Here is a 22,234-nt window from a genome sequence, read left to right as displayed (position 1 = left end):
GAAGTAATTCACTAGGTTTAAGAATATATACATTATGTCTGAAGTAAAAAAATAGATTGTTTCATTAAATGTCTTCTATGTTGTCAATCCTATTCCCATTGTGCTTTTTTACCAGTTTCTTTCCTTGTGAAAATCACAAAACATAGTAAGAAGGTTCACATAGATTTTCTCTTTTCCGGGCATTTTCGGTTCCTTCCTTACTTCGCACGAACAGTAAGATTTTTGACCCCGGGTGAAAACCCGCCAGCTGCCAAACATTAGAATTTTGATGCCCTCGGTCAAATACTTTGGAGCTACGACACAACATTAAATGACCAATTTCTAACTAAGTCAGGGGCCATAACTCCTACAGGCTGAATGAATCTGGACGCAAAACCCCATGTGCGCAATTGCACATACTGACAAACATTCCTGTAAAGTTTGGTGACTCTAGGTCAAATACTGTTGGAGCTACGCGCGACACAACATTAATATGACAACATTTTTACTAAGTCAGAGGCCATAACTCCTACATGACTGGATGATTCAGGACGCGAATCCCTAGGTGCACAACTACACTTGCTGACCAACATTCCTGTAACGTTTTGTGACTCTATGTCAAATACTTTTGGAGCTACGCACGACACAACATTAAAATGACCAATTTTTAACTAAGTCAGGGGCCATCACTCCTACATGACTGAATGGATCTGGACGCGAAACCCCAGGTACACAACTGCACATGCTGACAAACATTCCTGTAAAGTTTGGTGACTCTAGGTCAAATACTTTTGGAGCTACGCGCGACACAACATTAAAATGACCAAGTGTTTACTAAATCAAAGTCAGGGGCCATAACTCCAACATGACTGAATGAATCTGGACGCAAAACCCCAGGTGCACAGCTACATATGCTGACCAATATTTCTGTAAAGTTTTGTGACTCTACGTCAAATACTTTTGGAGCTAGGCGCGACACAACATTCTCGGAATGCACGGACGCACGGACGGACGCACGGACAAGGGCAAATCTATATGCGCCCCAAAGTGGGAGCATAAGAATGCGACATTATGAATCAATATGTCCACTTTGTACATAGTAGGGATTATGCACCTTCTTCATAGAAATATGTCGTCAAAAAACTAGTGTTTTGGTCAGCATTCAAAGTCGAAAAGTCGTGAAAACATTTCAGCTGATAAAGCGTGATTGAACTTGGCGTTCATCATCAAGGGTAAGTACTACGGTTCAGACATGAAAGAAACAAACACAGCACAAATACATAAATAATTTCATCAAAGACTGAATACTCATTTTGTTTATTTCCATAATATCTCGGTATCATCAAAGTGTCGTGTTTCTTTGTTGTTTACGCACTGCAGGTAATGGTTGCTTCAGTCAGCAATAAATTATGACTCTTATTCGTGAAGATGTTTGTAAAATTTTTTCTGTTTTTGTCTTTGAAATTATTATAAAATATTTCTTGGCATAGGGGAGCAAACATCAGATGATAGGAAAATAAAGGTTTACTGAAAAATATCTGTAAACGTAATCATTTACCCAATCAGAATTCGGTATTTCTTTGTTTTAATGTATGAACTACAAGTCTGAAAAAACACTTTGTGAATAATCAACTAGAAATATGTTCTCATTTTCATTAGAAACTTCAAAGATATTTTAGGGGAAGTGTAGAAACACATATACAGGAATGTTAGTTATTTATCTTCCCCAAAGTCATAAACCTTTTAAAATGCTAAATTGTACATATGTTTCAATTAATCAAGAACTTGGTCTTTGGAATGCAAAGTATTTATGTTAATTGACTACACTACTCCTGTACTGAGAACAACACATTCATCGCAAACATTAAAAAAGTTTCTCACATACATCCACCATAACTAGAAATGACCACCGTAAAATATCAAATTTTTGGTGATGTCTGTGAAAAACTGTTTTATTATCCTTTCAAAAAATTCCCAAAACCTATTTTTGCCCTATCTTTTTTAATCACTAAATCAACACTTTTTTTTCAAAGTAAAAGAAAATTTTAGAACCTACTGAAAATGACATTCAAAGGACAATGACATTTGAAATTACCATTACAGAAGTTTATATAGTCAATTTATTTTTAAAAAACAAACTGCTTTAAAAAACATTTGTAAGTAGTTTATTAGAACCTCGGTGTGTTTGACATGTCTATTTTAACATATATATATTTTTGGTTTTTAACAAAGGCACTGGACGTGAAAGTTACACTCAGAGGGTACATTGTTTTCGTTTTAAACCAAAACATTCAACGGATTTGAAGAAAAAATAGAACAATTTCATACTTCATATCACAATTATTGTAAATTGACGCAAAGACATATATTGAATGAAACAATGCTCCATATAATTATATAATTATAATTATATCCCACCCATTTTCTCTGATAGGACACTACTGCAGAGTGCAATTTCATCATAGTGAAACTTCTATACTGTTTCATGGATTTTGATATAGGTGATTTTTTCAAAGCTTTGTAAATTTGTTTATAAAACTGCAATCATTTTAGTTTTGAATTTTTGACTTTCAGTTACAATTTCTAACTAACGATTTCTTATTGACAAAACTATGAATTTAAATGATACCAAGATCACAGTCCAATCAAGATTGAGAAAACAAATCGAAAAGCAGAGAAGCTCGCGGAAACCTAGCATTATTGGTTTTAAAATTAAATATTTTTTTGACAAGAAAATATTAATCAAAAGCTCACCGAATGCAAGAAATGGATACGAAAACAAAGGAATGGACAATGAAACGAACTCTAGACAAAGGAGGAAATGCGATGTTAAACGCGGACACTGGGAGTAACGAATACTTTTTTGATGGCTTTTGTTTTCAAATTACCAGCGCATTATGATCTGTTGAAAGAATTAACAAAAAAAATATTTTTGCATTTGTACTGATGTAGTGGCGTTGATCGGAAACTCGCTTATTTTTTCTTGTTCTAAGCAGAAATCGAAATAACTCGATAGTAGTGTTTTTTTAAACCTAGCTGCGTCTGATTTGATTATAGTTTTTTCATTTTTTTAAAACTTGCCCCAATTCGATTTTTTTTGAAAAAAGTATTCCCATAACTACCGTCAAATCAACTTTGCGTTTCTATCCTTGTTTCACCAATCACGGTTATTGAAGCACTGGATTAAGAATAAATAGCAACTGGACAACACACATATGAAGATTACCGCCGCACAAGTTTTTAAATATATTATGTAAACTTATTGCTTTCGCTCAGAATACTAAACAGCGGGGTTAACTTCTTTCATCTTTTTCTTCACTGGAGCGCGATTCCGTCAAGACACATTAGACTTGCATTTTTCCATTACTGCTCATGAATAGACTCAATTAAACCGAGTCTGCAATTTTCACTTTTTGCCTTGTTCTCGGTGCTTCCGAAGGATCTATTTCCAGATTTTATTCAAATTCAATCGCTGCCGAGTGTTTATCTAAAATAGAGACATATGTAAACGTAAGGTTGGAATCTTTGTCAACCTTTATTATTTTGACTTATAATTTGAATCTAAGATCGTGCTATTATTTTGTTAAATGTTAACGGTCTTCGAATGTTATACATTTATAAGCAAATAGAATTCTAAAGTCAGGATGTTTGTAACTGGCTGAAAACTTATTTGTTTTCTTCTGCAAACTAATTAAAATTGTTAACTGCACTCTTTAAACTGTATTTGATCAATGTAGATAAATGTTATTAATTTTCTGTAATTTGTCAAGCATTTATTACTGGAATCAGTAAAGCGACAGACATGGATTGTGCGGTTCGCGAATGTCCTTAATGTCACTATATTTGCATTGTGAAATATTTAGGACATGGATTTCATTTGTTTTAATTCAAGAGCTCTTGATGCGCACGGCATAATATTTCAAATTATTCATGTCGAGTGTTGGTGATATATTAACATGCCCCTGTGATTACAGTTCGAGTGTAAAAGACGTTTTAAAATAAAGCAAATTAAAGGATTTTGATAATCAAAAGATCGACTGGTAGTCAAATGAGTTCAAAGTTAAATCAGATATAAAAACATGAATAAAACCCTCTCCAGCCAGCGGCAAGTTCTTTTTACTAATGTTTACCGTCTAAACAAAAAAATTTTCATTTTTATTTTTTGTGAAGTATCATATTTATAGAGACGAAAGCCTTCATGTCACCCATGACTTTAAAAATATCAAATTGTATGAAAACAGTTTGGTTCGGGCACTATACAAAATAAATTAAGTGAAATTACTCCGAAATCAAAGAAGTAGTTTCAGACAAGAACATTTTTATTGACCCCCATGGTAGATATAGAGGATATCTGTCGTTTATTTACTTATTACTTAATTGTAAAGCACTGTTTCAAAAACTTATGTCAAACATTTTGTTAATTATGGAACGCCATTATTTGCATTTGTATTGTTATGTAGAAATCATAGGGGCAAGTCTAGCACCATGTATTAATATATTATTGTAATTTGTAATTGTGTGCCAGCTATAGCACATCTAATTAATGTCCGTTGTAGTGTATGGCATTAGAATTATATCGATACCAACTATGATATAACGTTTGATTTATATTGAATTTTGTTAATTTGTAGTTGTAAAAAATAGCTGCATTTATCATGTCCGTATCATAATGTTTCATCATATACTTTTATATCTTTTTCATACTTTAACTTTAGTCTTTTAAGTAATATTTTTTGTAATAATGGAAGTATTAGTGACGTATTTTAATCGTGTGACGTCTGAACTTAGAGCACATATTTTTTGTATAAGTAGCACGTTTTAATTTATGGGAGTTCTACGGAGGTATGGTGTACCCAAAGGAGCAGTTTAATCCCCTGACCTATTTTTTTTTGCTATTGTGTTACCATATGTTTATTATTTTAGCTTCTTTCCGCCGGGACGATTTTACCTGGTGATGTCTAACCCGGAAGTACAATGCCGGGGTTTTCACTTGTCTTCACTCCCCTGGATGTGTTTTTTCCCAGCGCAGAGCTTTCGTCCTATGGTTTTGCCGAAAACCGCAAAGACGCTGATTTTTGTTGTCCTCTAAATCAGCTCGAGATGAAAATCACCTACCACCACAGACAGCCAATACGGAATCAACGTATTCACGGTTTAAAGGGCCTTTTTTCAAGATACTTTTTGATATTGTTTGTGCTACTTAAAGTTCGCAATTAAATTAAAGAACTGTAATTTACGTCACATTAGAATGGAACTATACGAACTTTGTATCTGGTGATACAGAACTTTGATTTTTTTTCTTTCTTTCTTATAATCAGTTGTTTTTTTTTTTTGTTTTTTTCATATCATCTTTTCATTGTTAATAATCATCTTATGTAAATAATTTGTAAATATTGTAAAGGGTGTTGATTTGTTTTGATGGTTACCTGTCGCCGGTAGGGCCCTTTTCCTGTTACAATGGTGTCAGAATCGGATTGGTCGACCAGACAAGTAGCTATTCGAAACATTATTAACACCCATTTAACTGCAGCAATAATTTGTAAAGATTCCTCTTGTTTTGTTCAAATTGTTACACAAAATAATAGTTTTATTCATTTTTTCAGAGTGACTGTTACCTCAGAACAAGACAAGCAGATCCGTAGCTTCAGCTAACAGCTTTGTGGTCACAGACTGATAGACAGTTGTTTACGACACTTGGATTCTGGGGTGAGTTCGTTCCTTTATTTTTCTTTTGGGTTTATCTTGTGTCACTCTATGATAACCCACCATATATCTGTGCTGAGGTGACCGCCCTTACAAGGAGAGTTATCCTACTCACTCTTAATTGTCTTTCGCCCTACTTCTCACAGTGATCCTATTAGGATTAGTGTGCTGATACATACTAATACAGTATTTCTTTTTTAATTTGTGTGTGTTAGCAGTTGTTTACTTGCATATACTTTTAACCTACTCTTATGTTTTAGGCTACACTGTTGTGTTATACCTATATTTATCTTAGATAAACCAATTTTGGTTAATTTTTTGTTTTATTTGTTACACTAAAGTGTTAAACACTAGTTACAGTTGATTGATATTTGATAAGGCTAGGGTATTGTTTTCAGCCTACTGTCACTGTTACTTTGTTGACTGTTGCCTATGCAACCCCTTTATTGACACATAGTAAATGTTGCGCAACTTAGTGTATTATTTTAGTGAGGACGTTTTGTGTAGTATATACGTAGAGTATAGTATTTTGTTTTTGGCTTCAGTGGTAACTGTAGAGCCTTAGTGTAAACTAATGTAGTCTAGTATTCCCTCACGATTGTTTATTTAGTGTCTCAGGTTGTTATAGTAGCTGTTGTACGTAGTGTTGTATAGTGTTAACCTAGTGTAATCATTTAAACATGACAAGTGTATTAGAGTTGACGAAGGTAGGACAGGAGTTAGGTTACGAAGGAGAGGGGGTTCGTAACTTTGTTAAGGAAGAGCGGCTAGGGAACGTGAGGAAAGACTAGTAAATTAGAGACGAGAAAGATAGATTGAGGGAGAGAAATTAAGAGCAGAGGCAGAGAAAGATAGGTTAGAAGCAGAGAAGGAAAGATTAGAGTTAGAAGCTAGGTTTCAGAAAGAAAAGATAGATATGAAAACAAAGTAGTTTTTGGGAAGCAGAGAAGAAAGGTTAGAAGCAGAGAGAGGAGAGAGAGAGAGAGAGATAGAGAGAGAGAGAGAGAGAAAGATTAGAGGCAGGAAGGAAAGATTAGAGTTAGAAGGCTAGGTTGCAGAAGGAAAAGATGGAATTTGAACTTAAGTGAGGGTACAGTTAGAAATGGAAAAGGAGAAGTTAATGTTAGCTAGGAATTAGAAACAGAGAAGGAGGAAGCAGAAAATAGGAAATAAGAAACAGAGCATAAATTTTTAAGACGACTTAGAAAGATGAGTTTAAGAAAAAGGTAAAGGCTAAGATGTTTCCCTTTGATGAGAAAATTGATTCCATGGATGCGTACTTTAATGTGTACGAAACGTACGCGTTGCGCAGGATTGGGATGAAGAGATATGGTCACTTAACTTTACCGTTCCTTCTAAAGGGTACGGCAAGAGAGGTTTTTGATAGGCTCCGTTGGAAGATAGGAAGGATTATGATAAACTGAAAGCCGCTTTGCTACGTCAGTTTTGAACTCACTGACGTGGCTATAGAAAAAGTTAGAAATGAGAGGCCTCGTGATAATGAGACCTTTGTGATGTTTTTCTAGCCATATAAGTAGTATTTAGATGGTGGTTTAGATTGAGTAAGGTAGAGAAACGTACGAAGGATTATTTGATTTTATTTCTTAGGGGCCAAATTTTTTTGAAAGTATGTAATAGAGATCATACCAGAATTTGAGTATAAGAAGTTAGTTAAAGCTAAGGATGTAGCAGAAAAAGCAATTTGTTTGCAAAGACTCGTGGAGGTCCCAAGTATGTCGTGAATCGAACCAATAAAAGACCGGAACCATAAACCATATGAAATACCTCAGAGACAGTATCCTAGTAGTCGTAATGTAGGCATAGTAATAGAGGTAGTAGCAATGTTGCTAATTGAGGTAGAGGTTATCGACCCTTTGGTGTACTGAAGTGTACTAATTTGTGGTCGAAAAAAGGGCATAGTTCATATTTCCCGTAGGAGCGGAAAGTACGGTACAGTGCTAATGCAGCAGCAGAGGTAGAGGTAGAGCAGGAAAGTAGTAAAGGGGAGAATAGAAATAGTAGGAAAATAGAAATAGAGGTAGAGACCGTGACCGATCTAGGAGTTGAGGTAGAGGAAGAAATAGAGATAGAGATAGGAGTAAGTCAAGTAGGTCAGAGAGTGGAAATAGTATTATAGAACTCAGGATTTGAGGAGTTAGGTTACTTAGTGTAATACATGTCCTACAAAACCCGGTACTTGTAATGGTAGGGATGTAATCGCTATGCGGGATACAGGTTGGACATGTGTGATAGTGAAACGGGACTTAGTAGAAGCAAGTCAGTTTTTAGAGAAAACCCGTAGATGTAAGTACATAGATGGGAGTGAACATAGGCTAAGTGTAGCTAGAATAGATATTGATTGTCCGTATTTCAAGGATACAGTAGAGGCGTTGGTTGTAGATAATCCTTAACAAAAGATGTTATAATTGGTAATGTAGAGGGAGCTGTAGAAACCCCAGTTTAGTAGCTTAGCGTCAGCAGTAGAAACTAGGGCGCAAGTCAAGTTAAAGCAAGTTTAAAACTTGAAGTTCCGTCTCAGATTTTAGATATATCTAGAGAGGAATTCTTGAAACCAACAGAAAGATAGCACTTTAGATTTGTGTAGAAAGAAGGCTGAGGGAGGTACGATTAAGCAGTGTAAGAGGTAAAGGTTCAGTTAGGTTTGAGATTAGGAATAGATTGTTTATAGAGAGTATACCGGCCAGAATTTAGACAAAAGTAGACAGATGATTGTACCTTAATGTCTTAGAGAAACTGTGATGAAAGTTGCACATGATTCTTTTCTGTCAGGCCATTTAGGTGTAAGGGAAAAATAGTGATTTGGGTATTAGGCGAATTTTAAATGGCCAGGAGTAATGGCAGAGGTTAGGAGGTACTGTCAGTAGTAGCATTTGTCACGTACTATAGCTAGGGTAGAGTAAGTAAAGTTCCGTTAGGAAAAATGCCTTTGATTGAATACTCCGTTTTAAGAGGGTTGCCGTCGATATCGTTGGGGCCGATCGAACCTATGACTGAAAGGGAAAAACAGGTACATTTTGACTATGGTAGATTATGCTACTAGATATCCGGAAGCCATAGCACTACCTAGTATTGAAACTGAGAGAGTAGCAGAGGCATTAGTAGATATGTACAGTAGATTAGGAGTGCCAGAGGAAATCATTACCGATTGTGGATTGCAGTTTACTTCAGACCTTATGGCAGAAGTTAGTAGATTATTGTCATTAAGGCAGTTAACTACAACACCGTATCACCCTATGTGTAAAGGTTTAGTAGACAATTTTAACGGTAGTTTGAAGCAAATGGGTTTAAGCGTATGTGTAGTGAAGACCTAGAGATTGGGATAGGTATTTTAATGCTATGTTGTTTGCTATCGTGAAGTTCCGCAAGAAAGTTTGGGATTTTTCTCCCTTTGAGTTACTTCATGGTAGAACAAATCCGTGGACCGATAACTGTGCTAAGAGAGTTATGGCTGGTAAGACGGGAAATGATGAGGTTAAAACCACTTACCAGTATGTTATGGATTTGCAAGAAAAATTTGAGGATACATGTAAGATAGCTCTGAAACAGTTAGCAAAGTCTTTACCAGATAAGGGTATATTAAGTAAGGTTGGAGCAGCTATTGTAGAGGAGGATCAGAGAGATTATGACAGATTAGATCCGAATGAATGTAGTGATGAAGTTTCGAGTAGAGTAGAAAAGGATATAGTTTTTTGTCCTATAAAGCAGGATACAGAAACGTACAAAGATGTAGAAATAAATCCAGAGCTACCAGTAGAATGTAAGCAGGAAGTAGTAGATTTGTTAGACAATTTCGCAAATGTATTGACAGATATTTATTTTGTATGTGTATTTTTATTGATATTTTTTAAGTTTATCTCAAATTTTGCCGCCATTGCAGTTCCACTCACAGATTTGACGAAAAAGGGTCAGCCAAATCTTGTAGAGTGGGGTGAAAGTCAAGAAAAGGCTTTCCAGACTTTGAAGGCTAGCTTAATGGGTCCGCCTATTTGAAGTTGCCAGATTTAGATCAGACTTTTCTATTGAGAGTAGATGCTTCAGATGTAGGTTTAGGCTCAGTATTACTTAGGAAAGTGATGGAGAGAGAAATTACCTGTAGCGTATGCTAGTAGGAAATTGCTACCTAGGGGGCAAAAGTACTCAGTGATAGAGAAGGAGTGTTTAGCGATAGTATGGGCAGTGCTAAGTTTCATCATATTTATTCGGTTTAAAGACTTTGTATTAGAGACAGTCCCTCAGCCCCCTCACTTAATTGAATAAAGCAAAACTTAGCAATTCCCGGCTGATGAGATGGGGATTGGGGATTACAGGCCATATAGGATCAGTATCAGAGCATTTCTGGTGGAGAAAATGTAGGCGCAGATTATTTGAGTGTAGACAGGTGGCTATATTATATGGTGTACAGATAGTGACAGTGTGTTGTTTTCTTGTTTTTTTTTTTTGTTGTTGTGATTGCTATTTTCAGTATGTCCCTTTTGTTTTCATTTAAAAAATTATAAAATTTTCTTTTAAGGGGGGACGTGTGTCACAAAAGGAATACGGGCCTTATTTTATCTGTAGTGTAAATGCAGGGATTGCATCATATTTTTGTAAAATTTTGAGTTATTGAGGTAAATGGTCAAATTTCACGCATAAAATTTCCTCTAATGTTTTTCTGTATTCATAACTTAAATTTCCATGTAAATTTCATTAAATTCTGTTCAGTAATAAAAAGTTGATATTTATAAATTCAGAACTCGTGTTTTTATTCCCAAAACCACTATATGGGCCTCAAATTGTTCAATTTCAAACCGCGCCAAAGTAGTCAGATTTCCCCGGCTATATCGTGAATCCCGTGGAAATACAAATAGTCAAGAGTTCACGGATTATCCTTGAATCCCATGAATTTAGTATTTGGCGGGACATTAACCCTTTAAAAAGACTGGACTAAATATCCTGCGCACACCACCCTTTCCACTTATAGACGAATCTATGTCTGATTAATTATTTTTTTTGCTAGAAATTTATGCTCGATCGAGGTAAGTAAATTTATTTGTTAGATTTTTGTATGATTTTTGCATAACGATTTTTATTTGGTAAATTTTTTTTTCATTCTACAGAATTCTGTAACATTTACTTTTCGGCACATGATTTTGGGTATGTCAGGATAATTTATTAAATTTTTTGACTTTTGTAAATTATTTTGAAAGAGGAGTCCCAAAAAAGTTTCGTTTTATATAAGATGTTTTGATTTATACTGAAATTTGTATCGTGATAATTGTAAAGCACTATTTCAAAAACTTATGTCAAACATTTTGTTAATTTTTGGAACGCACCTTATTGCATTGTATTTTTATGTAGAAATCATATGGCAAGTCTAGCACCTTGTATGTAATATATTATTGTAATTTGTAATTGTGTGCCAGTCTATAGCACATCTAATTAATGTCCGTTGTAGTGTATGGCATTAGATATTATATCGATTCCAACTATGATATAACATTTGATTTATATTGAATTTTGTTTATTTGTAGTTGTAAATAATAGCTGCAGTTTATCATGTCCGTATCTATAATGTTTCATCATATACTTTTCATATCTTTTTCATACTTTAACTTTAGTCTTTTATGTAAGTATTTTTTGTAATAATGGAAGTAATTAGTGATGTATTTTAATCGTGTGACGTCTGAACTTAGTAGCACATATATTTGTATAAGTAGCACGTATTATTTATGGGAGCCTACGGAGGTATGGTGTACCCAAAGGAGCAGTTTTATGCCAGGACTTATTTGTTTTGCTATTGTGCTTACCATATGTTATATAATTTAGCTTCTTCCGCCAGACGATTTTACCTGGTGATGTCATAACCCGGAAGTACAATGCCCGAGGTTCACTTGTCTTCACTCGCCTGGATGTGGTTTTTCCCAGCGCAGAGCTTTCGTCCCGTGGTTGTGCCTTTAACCGCAAAGACGCTGATTTTTGTTATCCTCTGAAGTCAGCTCAGGGATGCAATCACCTACCACCATAGAGAGCCAATACGGAATAAACGTATTCACGGTTTAAAGGGACTTTATTTCAAAATACGTTTTGATATTGTTTGTGCTACTTAAAGTTCGCAATTAAATTAAAGAACTGTAACACGTCACATTAGACTGGAACTATACGAACTTTGTAGCTGGTGATACAGAACTTTGATTTTTTTCTTTCTTTCTTATAATCAGTTGTTTTTGTTTTTGTTTTTTGTTTTTTCATATCATCTTTTCATTGTTAATAATCATCTTATGTAAATAAATTTGTAAATATTGTAAATGGTGTTGATTTGTTTTGATGGTTACTGTCGCCGGTACGGCCTTTCCTGTCACAAGTTTTTACATTCTTATTTCAGTGTATTGTAATAGTTTAAGCCATTGATTTATCCATTATTTAATTCTTATTAGTGACAAATATATACATGTAATATTTTTCCTTATAAAATTACCAGATTGTTTTGTCGTTTTACTTTATTTTGAAGTAAGTAAACAGTGGAATATTTTCACTCCTCAAACAACATGTTTTGGCTACTTTTACTAAAACAGTTTTCGTACTTAATATATTGCAACAATAGACATGTTAAATAATTCAGTATTTACAATTGTTCATTGTAGGAAATATGGATTATAGACAAAACGTTATCTCATGTCAGTATTTGAAATAGGATTTTTTTTTTAATTTTCATTTTTGATATGGAGTGATATTAACTAAATTTCTATCATGTTTGTTAAGCGAATATCTAAACCATTTTTATTATATGTCGCTTTATATAAATCATGTCTCCATAGTTTGAGCTAATTGACCTGTCTGTATTCAGCACATACTTTTTGTACGTACCGGGCTAAAAAGTCAAAGATTTAAAAATAAAATAGTAAAAGTTTATATGTAATGTCATGCAATAAAACACTAATTTATTGGCTTGTCGGTAATGTCTTTCAGACCTCATGCAACAGTTTTAACTATTGCGCAAAAAGCCATTCAATATGTGCATGATTCTAAACGTCTGTTTTTAAGTTCATTACAATTAACGTTTGCTATATTGTTTTTATTGCTTTGTTTCATAACGTTTTAGCTTACTGTACATATATAGTGTAGAAAAACTATACCTTAGTGATTTCTCACTTTTATCCCAATTTTTCACATGCAGAGTTTGACAGTGAGAGAACTTGTCACCGCCTTTATTTCTCTATATCTAAATGAAACACAGACTGTTTATACAAAGTCTCTTTTAAAATGGTGTAGTTATTCCAAACTTTTAAAATGATAAAAAACTACACGACCTTTTGAATATTTTCATCATGTTGTACGCTGACGATATTGTTATATAATTTGAGTCAACTTAGGCTTACAAAATGCTTTAGATATTTATGCTCAGTACTGTGATCGGTAAAAACTATTAGTAAAGACTTCGAAGTAAATGGTTATTGCTTTCTGTAAGGGACGTCAGACTAATTATAAACTAGAAAATGGAGACAGTTAATGAATACAAATATATAGGAATATTTAGCAGAAATGGTTCTTTTTTAAGCGTAAATCCCATATTATATCCCAAGCGACAAGAGCTATGTACAGTCTAATTCAAAACGCAAACCATATACACCTACCGAAATATATTTTTCTTGACCTTTCCGATGAAACTATATGCCGATATTATTAATCGGCGGCGAAATTTGGGACACAGGGAACAATGACGTTATTAAAAGAGTCTAGTTTAAATTTCTTAATACCATTCTTTATCTTATTCTATTGACCGCCAACAATAGTGAACTCTTGTGACCCCAGGTAAGGTAATCCACCAGCAGAATAAACACAATTATACAATGTAGGTCTTAAACTACCTTCACCAATGCTTCATTTTTGATAATTAAACGATCCTACTGATAGTGACATGGTTTATGGTGAGGCAGATTGTATGCCAAATAATACAGATATTGAAGAAAAGATAATATCATTTTTCTCTTTCTATTGTCTAAAAATTATGTATATTATTAATATATAAATATCATATGACAGCGTGTGTGACACTGATATTGTCAACCCGAGGGCAGAATGTCATCCGAGGCGAAAGCCGAGTGGTGACATTCTGTTTCGAGGGTTGACAATATCAATGTCACACACGCTGCCATATGATATTTATTTTATTATACCGAACAAAATTTAGTACATAAAAGTTTTAAAAATGTTTTTGATACATTTAATTTAACTGTTTCATTTTTAGCGCGGCAATCGCCTGTGTACAATTGAATAGTGACGTCACTACTACATAGGTTCAAGGGAGGCAATCATATGGCTAAAAAATTGAAGCAGTTAATTGCCCTTATATGACATTCAAAATATCAGCGCGGTCACATCATCTGACAGTCAGTTTCGCTTGGTCACGTGTCAAAAAGGTTTAAAATGTTTTTGAAAGTCAAAATATCTCTTTCTCGGGTAATGGGATTTTATCATTGTAGGCAAAAGAGAGGTATAATAATAGAAATTATGACTAAGAATCTTTTAAGTAAAATGTCCGGGGCTTTACAGTCAAATCGATTTTAACTAAATGTGTTTTAAACAATATATAGGATAATCAAACCGTATTTATAGTTAATAGATTAAGACGGCACTAAATTATAAACTAGAAAATTTATTCTTATATAACTGGTTCTTTCTATTGGAAATTCCAGCAGCCTAAAGTCATTGTAGATACTGGAAACTGGGCAAGGATACCGATACATCTTAAACATGTATTAACTGTGAAAACATGTAAGGAGATGACTATCATGTAACTTTTTTCAAATGATCGGACAAAATTCGTTTAGCCATACTACTTTAAACATTCAAATTCATACAAATTAGAGCATCTTATCAATATGAATTTATTATACCAAAAACAGAAAAGTATCGTGTGCACGTTCGTTAAAAAATATTGTCAATTAAGAATATTATAGTTTTTATTCTTGCGGCTATATAATACTGAGCCTATATAAAATGGTTATAATTGTGATTCGATTCTCCGATGACCAAGCTTCGTATCAAATCAGTATTCAATATCAGAATCATAATTTTATATATTTTTCAAATGCTAATTTTTCATTTTTACGTTAGCTTTGTTACATCTTTCTGGATAATTTACATAGCATGAGCCTCAAACATATTGACAAATGTATCACCTCATTGATTCATGCATACATGAAACGAGTGAAATGAATCATTTTGAACTGAATTGACTTAGCTCATTTAAGGCAAAACAGATGTTTAGAGTACATGACATAAGTTCATATTATTAAATTCTAGCTTATTTCTAGCTGGATAATGTCAGAAATATGTGCATGTATACCCCAAGGATGATAAGTTGACAGTTGTGAAATATCAAAGGCGTAAAATAAATATACACACACACAAACCTAATAAAACGTTACACATGTATTAAGTTAACAATAATATAAAATCATGAAATCATCAATAAGAAAAAGTTCGACAAATACATTTTTATTGTATACAGATGTTTAGAAAATACATATCTGAGTGAATAAGAAATGATGACACAAAGGTTTGATAATATATATTGCATACCTATACTTATACGTTATCAGCCTCACTATGGACAGGCCCCGTGTTCTCAAGAGATAAAAGGTAAGGGTAGATTTCTCGGAAGCACAGATCACCCTAAACACAATCATAGAGACATGCATCGCAAAGCAGACCTACAGCAAAGAGAAACTGTAATGGAAAGCTATAATTGTAGATGGGTTGCTTCAAAATCAAACAACAAGTACATTTTTGGGTGGGGGATAGAGGTGTTAAGTGGTAGATAAAAAGGGATATTGGGGGAAAGTGGAACAAAGTATGTATATGCAATAGGGAAGCCATGTTCCTATAAAGCAGTCTACCTACAGCGTAAACCACAGAAGCACAGACATAAGCACGTACACAAGACAAACACACACACACACACACAATTAACATGCACATACAAACTTACAAACAAGTAAGATTGACCATCAATACTGAACAGTGACTTAAAATAATTAATTAAATGAATATTTAATTTTGAACATGCACTAGATATTAATGACAACTATAGTTTCATGATCAAACTTGAGACTGAAAATATTTTAGTGAGAATATGGGGTCAGTAAACGATTTAGTAGTACATGCTATAATCCTACAGATAAAACTGACTTATTTAAATCAATTTCCGGAAAACTATTTTACAATGAGATTACTGACCGATTTTTAATACTAGCTATGATGATAATATATTACAGAATTCCTCGCTTGGGGAAAGGAAGTGTGTTGCACATTTCGGTACCTCTCTAGAATAGACCTTTTCAAATCAAATTTGCAGTTATTTTGCTTAGTTGAGTTCTATGTTTCTAAAGGATGTTCTTCTAGATTCGATAAGGGAAGTGATACTTTAAAATGTGTTAAGCAGAGAAATACTCGTATAATGACGAAACGTATTAATTAGGTTGTTTTGGGTTAAACGTTTTTCAAGGAAATTTCAGTTATGCAAAGGAGGACAGTTAGCCTACCTAGTGTTCCTGGATTCTGTACCGGTACAAACTGGTTCTCTGCAAGTACATGCAAACTTCCAACAAATGAATCGAATCGAAGGACGAATGGTTTCAAACACAATGTCTTTAGCCTCGCCCGGGAATTGAATTCACGATTCCGTGATTCGTAGGTCTACACTATATCTAGTGGATTAAGTGTATTAAGGAAATTCAGATTAACATTACAATAAAACATTTTATATTAATTTTACGAAAGCAGTTACTTTAACACACCATCCTCAAAAAAGGAAACATTTAGATCAACATCAGTTTATAACTACGTCAAATAATTGCATATAAGTGGCATTTGCAATAAACATATACTATAGTGGTAAAATCAGCTTCAGTGAAGTAAGTCTTTTGATGCGTTGATGTTTGCTACTGCAGCCAAATTAACAAGCGTTTGAACAGAATATAATACGCCCAAAGCGTTCGAGAATTGTCAAAGGTCAAGGTCGTCACAGGGGCCTGAACATGGAAAACCATTCACAATCAATAACTTGAGAACCATTTGACCCAGAACCTTAAAACTTCACAGGATGTTAGGACTTATAAAATAGATGGCCTCTATTGTTTGGGGGGTTACTCGATCAAAGGTCAAGGTCACAGGGGCCAGAACATGGAAAACCACTTTACCCAGAATGTTGAAACTTCAAAGGATGATTGGAAATGTAAAGTAGATGACCCCTATTGATTTTTAGGTCATTTGATTAAAGTACAAGGTCACAGGGGCCAGAGCGTGGAAAACCGTTTCTGACTCCCAGACGCTTGGGGTCAAGAACCCCCACCCATCCCACTGTCCTCCAACCATGCAAAAGCTTAGCGAATAGTTTGTAACATTGTAACACGTATTGCACATAGGTGACGATTAATAAACGCATTTTGCACAATTTTCGCGTGTTTTAATAAATCATTTTTCACCAACAATGCTCCTAAAATAAGAAGACTTGCCACTGTATAATGGTCACTAGGAAACAATAGCCGATTAAACTTTTAAATTAACACCTACCTATAAATGCCTGGTATCAATCGACGTGTGTGTTACCATTCTGTCAAATGACACCAGTCCTGACAACTGACATTCGGATTCCGACGAGAAATCAATAACTATTATGAATCGATCAAATTAAATTTTATGGAACACTTCCCTGCTAATTGATCCCTGCTTTGTACTGCGCATATCGAAATCGGGTACCGAAAGTAGACTTTTATCATAGGAAGTGATGATCCAGTATAAATATAATCGTAAGCGTATTAATTTTGGTACCCGGTTAATGACACGCTTTTTATGATCGTCACCTATGTGCATTACCTGTTGAAATGCTACAATATATTCGCTAACCTTTGGCAGGGGCGGAGTACAATGGGGTGGGAGGGGGTCCTGACCCCAAGTGTCTGTGATTTGACCCAGAACCTTCAAACTTCATAGGGTAATATGACTTACAGAGTAGATGGCCCTTATTGTTTTTGGTGTCACTTGAGCAAAGGTCGAGGTCACAGGGGCCTGAACAAGGAAAACTCTTTCCAATCAATAACTTGAGAACCACTTGACCCGGAATGTTGAAACTTCATAGAATGACTGGACATGCATAGTAGATGACTTGAATTTGGGGTAACCCAATCAAAGATCAAGGTCACAGGGTCAGAAAATTGAAAACCGTTTCCAATCCATAACTTGAGAACCACTAGGTCCAAAATGTTGAAACTTCATGGGATGATTGGACATGCCGTGTATATACTGGAGCCAACCATCGGTGTCTCTCGGAGTTTTGCTCCTGTCCCCTATTGACTTCTGGCCTATTACTTCTATGCATTTGGGGAGACATGCACTTTTCTACAAAAATATCTTCTAGTTGAGTATTCTGTAGAATATATAGATGGCAAATAAAAACATAAAGAGATTTATAATATTCAGAAAAAAGAAAATTAATTGCTGGAATACTTAATATCTCCTCTTATATGCTACTTTCAGGGGTTCTAATGGAAAATCTAATATATATCTAAGACTTATGCACTATTTTAGAGATCACATGTCTATCGATAAGAATGTTTAACTGCTATGGAACAGGAAGTTTATACAGTGAAACTAGAGTATTATATTATTTCACACAGACGGCGGATGGACAAACTGGGACAGCTGGTCTACTTGTAGTCTAACCTGTGGCGGAGGAATACAGTCAAGATCAAGGACATGCACGAACCCACGGCCCTCTGTTTTGGGTCAGAATTGTATTGGAAATCCTCATGAGACGCAAACATGCAACAGTAAAAGATGCCCACGTATGTTTAATTACTTACCTTTTCATACCAATGTTACTCACTTTAGCGAGTGTGAAACGTTAGTGTTAGTCTATTATGATCGGTTGATGCCTGGCTAACGTCTGTCAATCCGTCCGTAAAATGTTTGTCAACACTCTTGCATCCACATATTAATTGAAATAGTCTTTACTTAAGTACGGTGCTTTGCTTATTTCGGTTCTGGGACATATTGGACCACTCAGTCAAGAGTTCTGACCCTCGATACATTAGTAAAGGTAAAGGCCATGAGTGACGTCCCTTGATAAAAGGTCATATTTAATTATTATCACGATTAAGGCGCCGTTCAGTGAGCATCTTAAGCAGTCTTTACAGATTGTATATGACAGAAAAATCTCAGACATAGGTCAGTAAGTCATATCTGAGGAACAATCTTAATGCTCTAGAGGTCTTATTTACTTTCAAACTCTACAGGCTACTAGGTTATACACTCTACAGACTCCTTTTTTGCTAATAAAACTACATGAAATCTGGTGGTTTTGTCTAGAAAACATTTAGGTCAGGTTCAAAACATGTGTTATCTGGGTTCAGACACTAGGTAAAAAGGTCGATCATGTACTATTTTAAGAAATAACATTTTACTTATTTCACTTCTCGAAACGCCAAAATCTTATATATTTCATTTTTTATACTCACGCCTTTGTGATATAAAAATCTTATTACTGATTAAATTACCATTTATCTGGAAGACCTTATCTAAGTTTCATGTTAAAAGTGCATCAATTATTGGTTGTCTTTTGGTTGAAAAGATAATCTAATAGAACTAACAATTAAAAGTACTAGACCTAATACAATAAATGGCATATGTTTATACTGTACATATAGAAAATAGACAAACTGTACTTTTTCGAGGAATTATTGATATAAATAATGTTTACGAGGAAATGTTAAGCTATATGGTTTTGATTGCCTAATTTAATATCCTTAGTATTCTACTATTCTAAAGTTTTATGCAAATACTGTTTCACAAATTGATGTTTTATTTATGAATTTATATCTTTATTATTTCAGCCGTCGTCTCTGCATTTTCCGTAGACAGCCCTTTCAACTATAGCAGTGTCAACGGCACATATAAATTGACATTCTCAAATTTTATATACCAACATGGTGGCGATTTCACATTGGGAACAGGAACTTTCAAGTGCTCTAAGCCTGGGATCTATCATTTCATAGTCACTCTTGTTAAAAAAAGATCAGGCACACGTGTCGATATGGTGAGTTGTCAATTATACAAAAATACGTTTCAAATAGGTTATATCCGGGTCGACCCAGCAGATGACGACACAGATAAAGGAAACGCTGCTATAACGGAATCTTCTATTGTCCACTTAAACAGGGGAGACACAGTATATTTGACTGGCTGCACTAATCCAACGAGTACAGTTATGGAACCCTGGACCTCCTTTACTGGATTTCTCTTGTATCCGGACAGTTAAATGCATTTTGTTTATAATACATATGTATAGGACATGCCATGTTGTTATAATTAACGTAAAACATTAAATATTGCCGTGAATATATGGTCGTAGCCTTTTTATCCGATTTTATCCATTGACTTATAAAGTAATAAAGTAACACTGACACTAACTTACAGTTTGTCTTTCAGGCTTAAGGCTGAGTGTCAGTTAGGTTTGAATACATTATGTGATATCGAAATATACAATAGTAAATACGGTGTTGTGATGAGATTTTTATTCAATTATTTCCATTCTAGCTTCTCTATATTTTCATTGTGGCTGATATATATAATATATACACTCAAACAGCGCAATAATCGAAAACTTACGTTATTCTATACTTGTACTGCGACTCTCGGCTTTAAGATACTGGTAGTTTGACCAGTTTATTACTACTGTGAAATATAACAAAGAATGCAAGATTTATGATTACGCTGTTTTAACGAGAAATATCCAATATTTCCCTGCATACTAAGCATAAATATTGAAAAAAGCACAAAAATACTAAAAAATACAAAAGTAACTTTTCATATTCATAATGAGTGCTCACCGCTCTATTTTAAAGCGGTCAAAAAAAATGTGCCTTAAAATGTAAATCAACGGATGATGTCACTGCTTCGGAGAGAGTCAAATTCAATAAAGTTCCAAAGAATGTAGGTACTTACACCTGCGATATAATAGATCAGTAAGATAGCCATTACATTGCCGTAAGCTAGCAGTGAATCCAAAGTTGAGGTCTCGCCGAAAGTGATTAGTGAAGTGAATATAAACAAATAAAATATTTCGTACTAAGAAATAAGACAGTATGCTCTCAAAAAATAAACTAAACTAGATGAATACACTTAATGCTGTAATTATTCATTCAGGCACAAATAATATAAACAGTAGACCACGTGGGAATATTGTAAGTGATGTAAAATTGCTTTGCATGACGCACACACAAAGTGGCCAAGAACCCCGGTAAATATTCTCTCTTGATTCAGTTATTAGATAAAAAGAAAAGCCTGCAAGCCTTTGCAGTTAGTTTTCGCCTATAAACATTTTAATCCTCTGCATTAATTGAGGCCCCGATATAGTTTTAATATGAATGAAATATAAACGTTTGAAAAATCGGTAATAAAATGTTATGTTTGAATATTATAAGGGCCTCATGAAAATGTAAAAAAAATAGGTTTTCGAACCTGGTATCCACCATTATTGAATAGAAGAAACAGTTACAAATGTTTTGAGTTATGATACGACATTGTACTAAAAATGCCTACGGATTTGGTAATCAGGCATCTTCTAGTTCGCCAACTGTCTATCTAACCAACATTTAATATGCTATTTGTTTTCTATAAACTAATTTTTCACGATCTGGATACCACTGTCTACAGTCCGTTACAACATAAGCTGTCGTCAAAGCCGTGTTCTGTCCTTTTGTCTCACTAATTAGCACCGATCGTGCATAATGAGCCGATTGGAACTAGAGAAATAAGGTTGTGCATCTACTAGGAACTGAACTCGTCTGGCGTTGAAACAATTGTAAATCTATCCAATAGCTATGCTATACAAGCAACCCAATCCCCAATAAAATAGGGTTGCACATAGTACCCACTTAATTATGGTTGTACATAGTACCCACTAAAATAGGGTGTGGGGGTGTGTGTGTCATTGCACATTTGATGCCATCACATTTATGGTGTTACAAAATAATATCATTATTACACTCTGCCAAACACAATAATTTTCATAAAAGTTAATACTGCTGGAGCCGTATTTTTGTACATGTATTTTGTGTCTGTTGCAGTATAGCTGCATACAAAAGATAAAAGGTAAGGGCAGATTTTTCGGAAGCACAGAGCATCCCAAACACAGCCATAGAACCATCATCGTAAAGTAGGACCACAACAAAAAGAAGCTGTAACGAAAAATATTGTAGACGGGTTGATTCAAAAATCCAAAACGTACATTTTAATTATATGCAGAGGGGGGCGGGGGAGGGGTGTATAAGGGGTAGAAAAAAGGGGTCGGATGTAGGGGGAAAGTGGAGCAAGGATAAATATTCAAAAAGGAAAGCCAGGTTCCTTAAACGTAGTAACGCTACAACGTAAACTACAGCAGCGCTGACAACCACGTGCAAAAGAGAAACAGACACACAGCTAACATACACAGATAAACATACAGAAAAGTAAAAAAGAAACACTATGGGTCACCGCCCAAGACACACTTACA

General features: G+C 34.6%; 1 protein-coding gene across 1 annotated transcript; it reads left to right on the top strand.

The window, feature by feature from the left end:
• The first annotated feature begins 6,362 nt into the window (after window positions 1-6,362).
• Window positions 6,363-20,067, top strand: LOC128550489 (A disintegrin and metalloproteinase with thrombospondin motifs 5-like). Its single transcript, XM_053529676.1, has 4 exons — window positions 6,363-6,458; window positions 15,285-15,324; window positions 18,360-18,527; window positions 19,575-20,067. The coding sequence occupies exons 1-4, from the start codon at window positions 6,363-6,365 to the stop codon at window positions 19,997-19,999; spliced, it is 729 nt and encodes a 242-aa protein (XP_053385651.1). The 3' UTR covers window positions 20,000-20,067.
• Window positions 20,068-22,234: the final 2,167 nt, after the last annotated feature.

Source organism: Mercenaria mercenaria, chromosome 18, assembly GCF_021730395.1.
Source record: "Mercenaria mercenaria strain notata chromosome 18, MADL_Memer_1, whole genome shotgun sequence".
In the NCBI taxonomy this organism is placed as follows: domain Eukaryota; kingdom Metazoa; phylum Mollusca; class Bivalvia; order Venerida; family Veneridae; genus Mercenaria; species Mercenaria mercenaria.
The sequence above is the reverse complement of the archived record's forward strand: the minus strand, read 5'-3'. Positions and strand labels throughout refer to the sequence as shown.

Bases quoted from the DNA above. Each gene is read 5' to 3' on its own strand.
- LOC128550489 (XM_053529676.1), top strand. From the start codon at position 6,363: ATGACAAGTGTATTAGAGTTGACGAAGGTAGGACAGGAGTTAGGTTAC. The intron at 6,459-15,284 runs GTGAGGAAAGAC...ATACGTTATCAG, and splicing joins AGGAAGAGCGGCTAGGGAAC to CCTCACTATGGACAGGCCCC. The intron at 18,528-19,574 runs GTATGTTTAATT...TTATTATTTCAG, and splicing joins CAACAGTAAAAGATGCCCAC to CCGTCGTCTCTGCATTTTCC.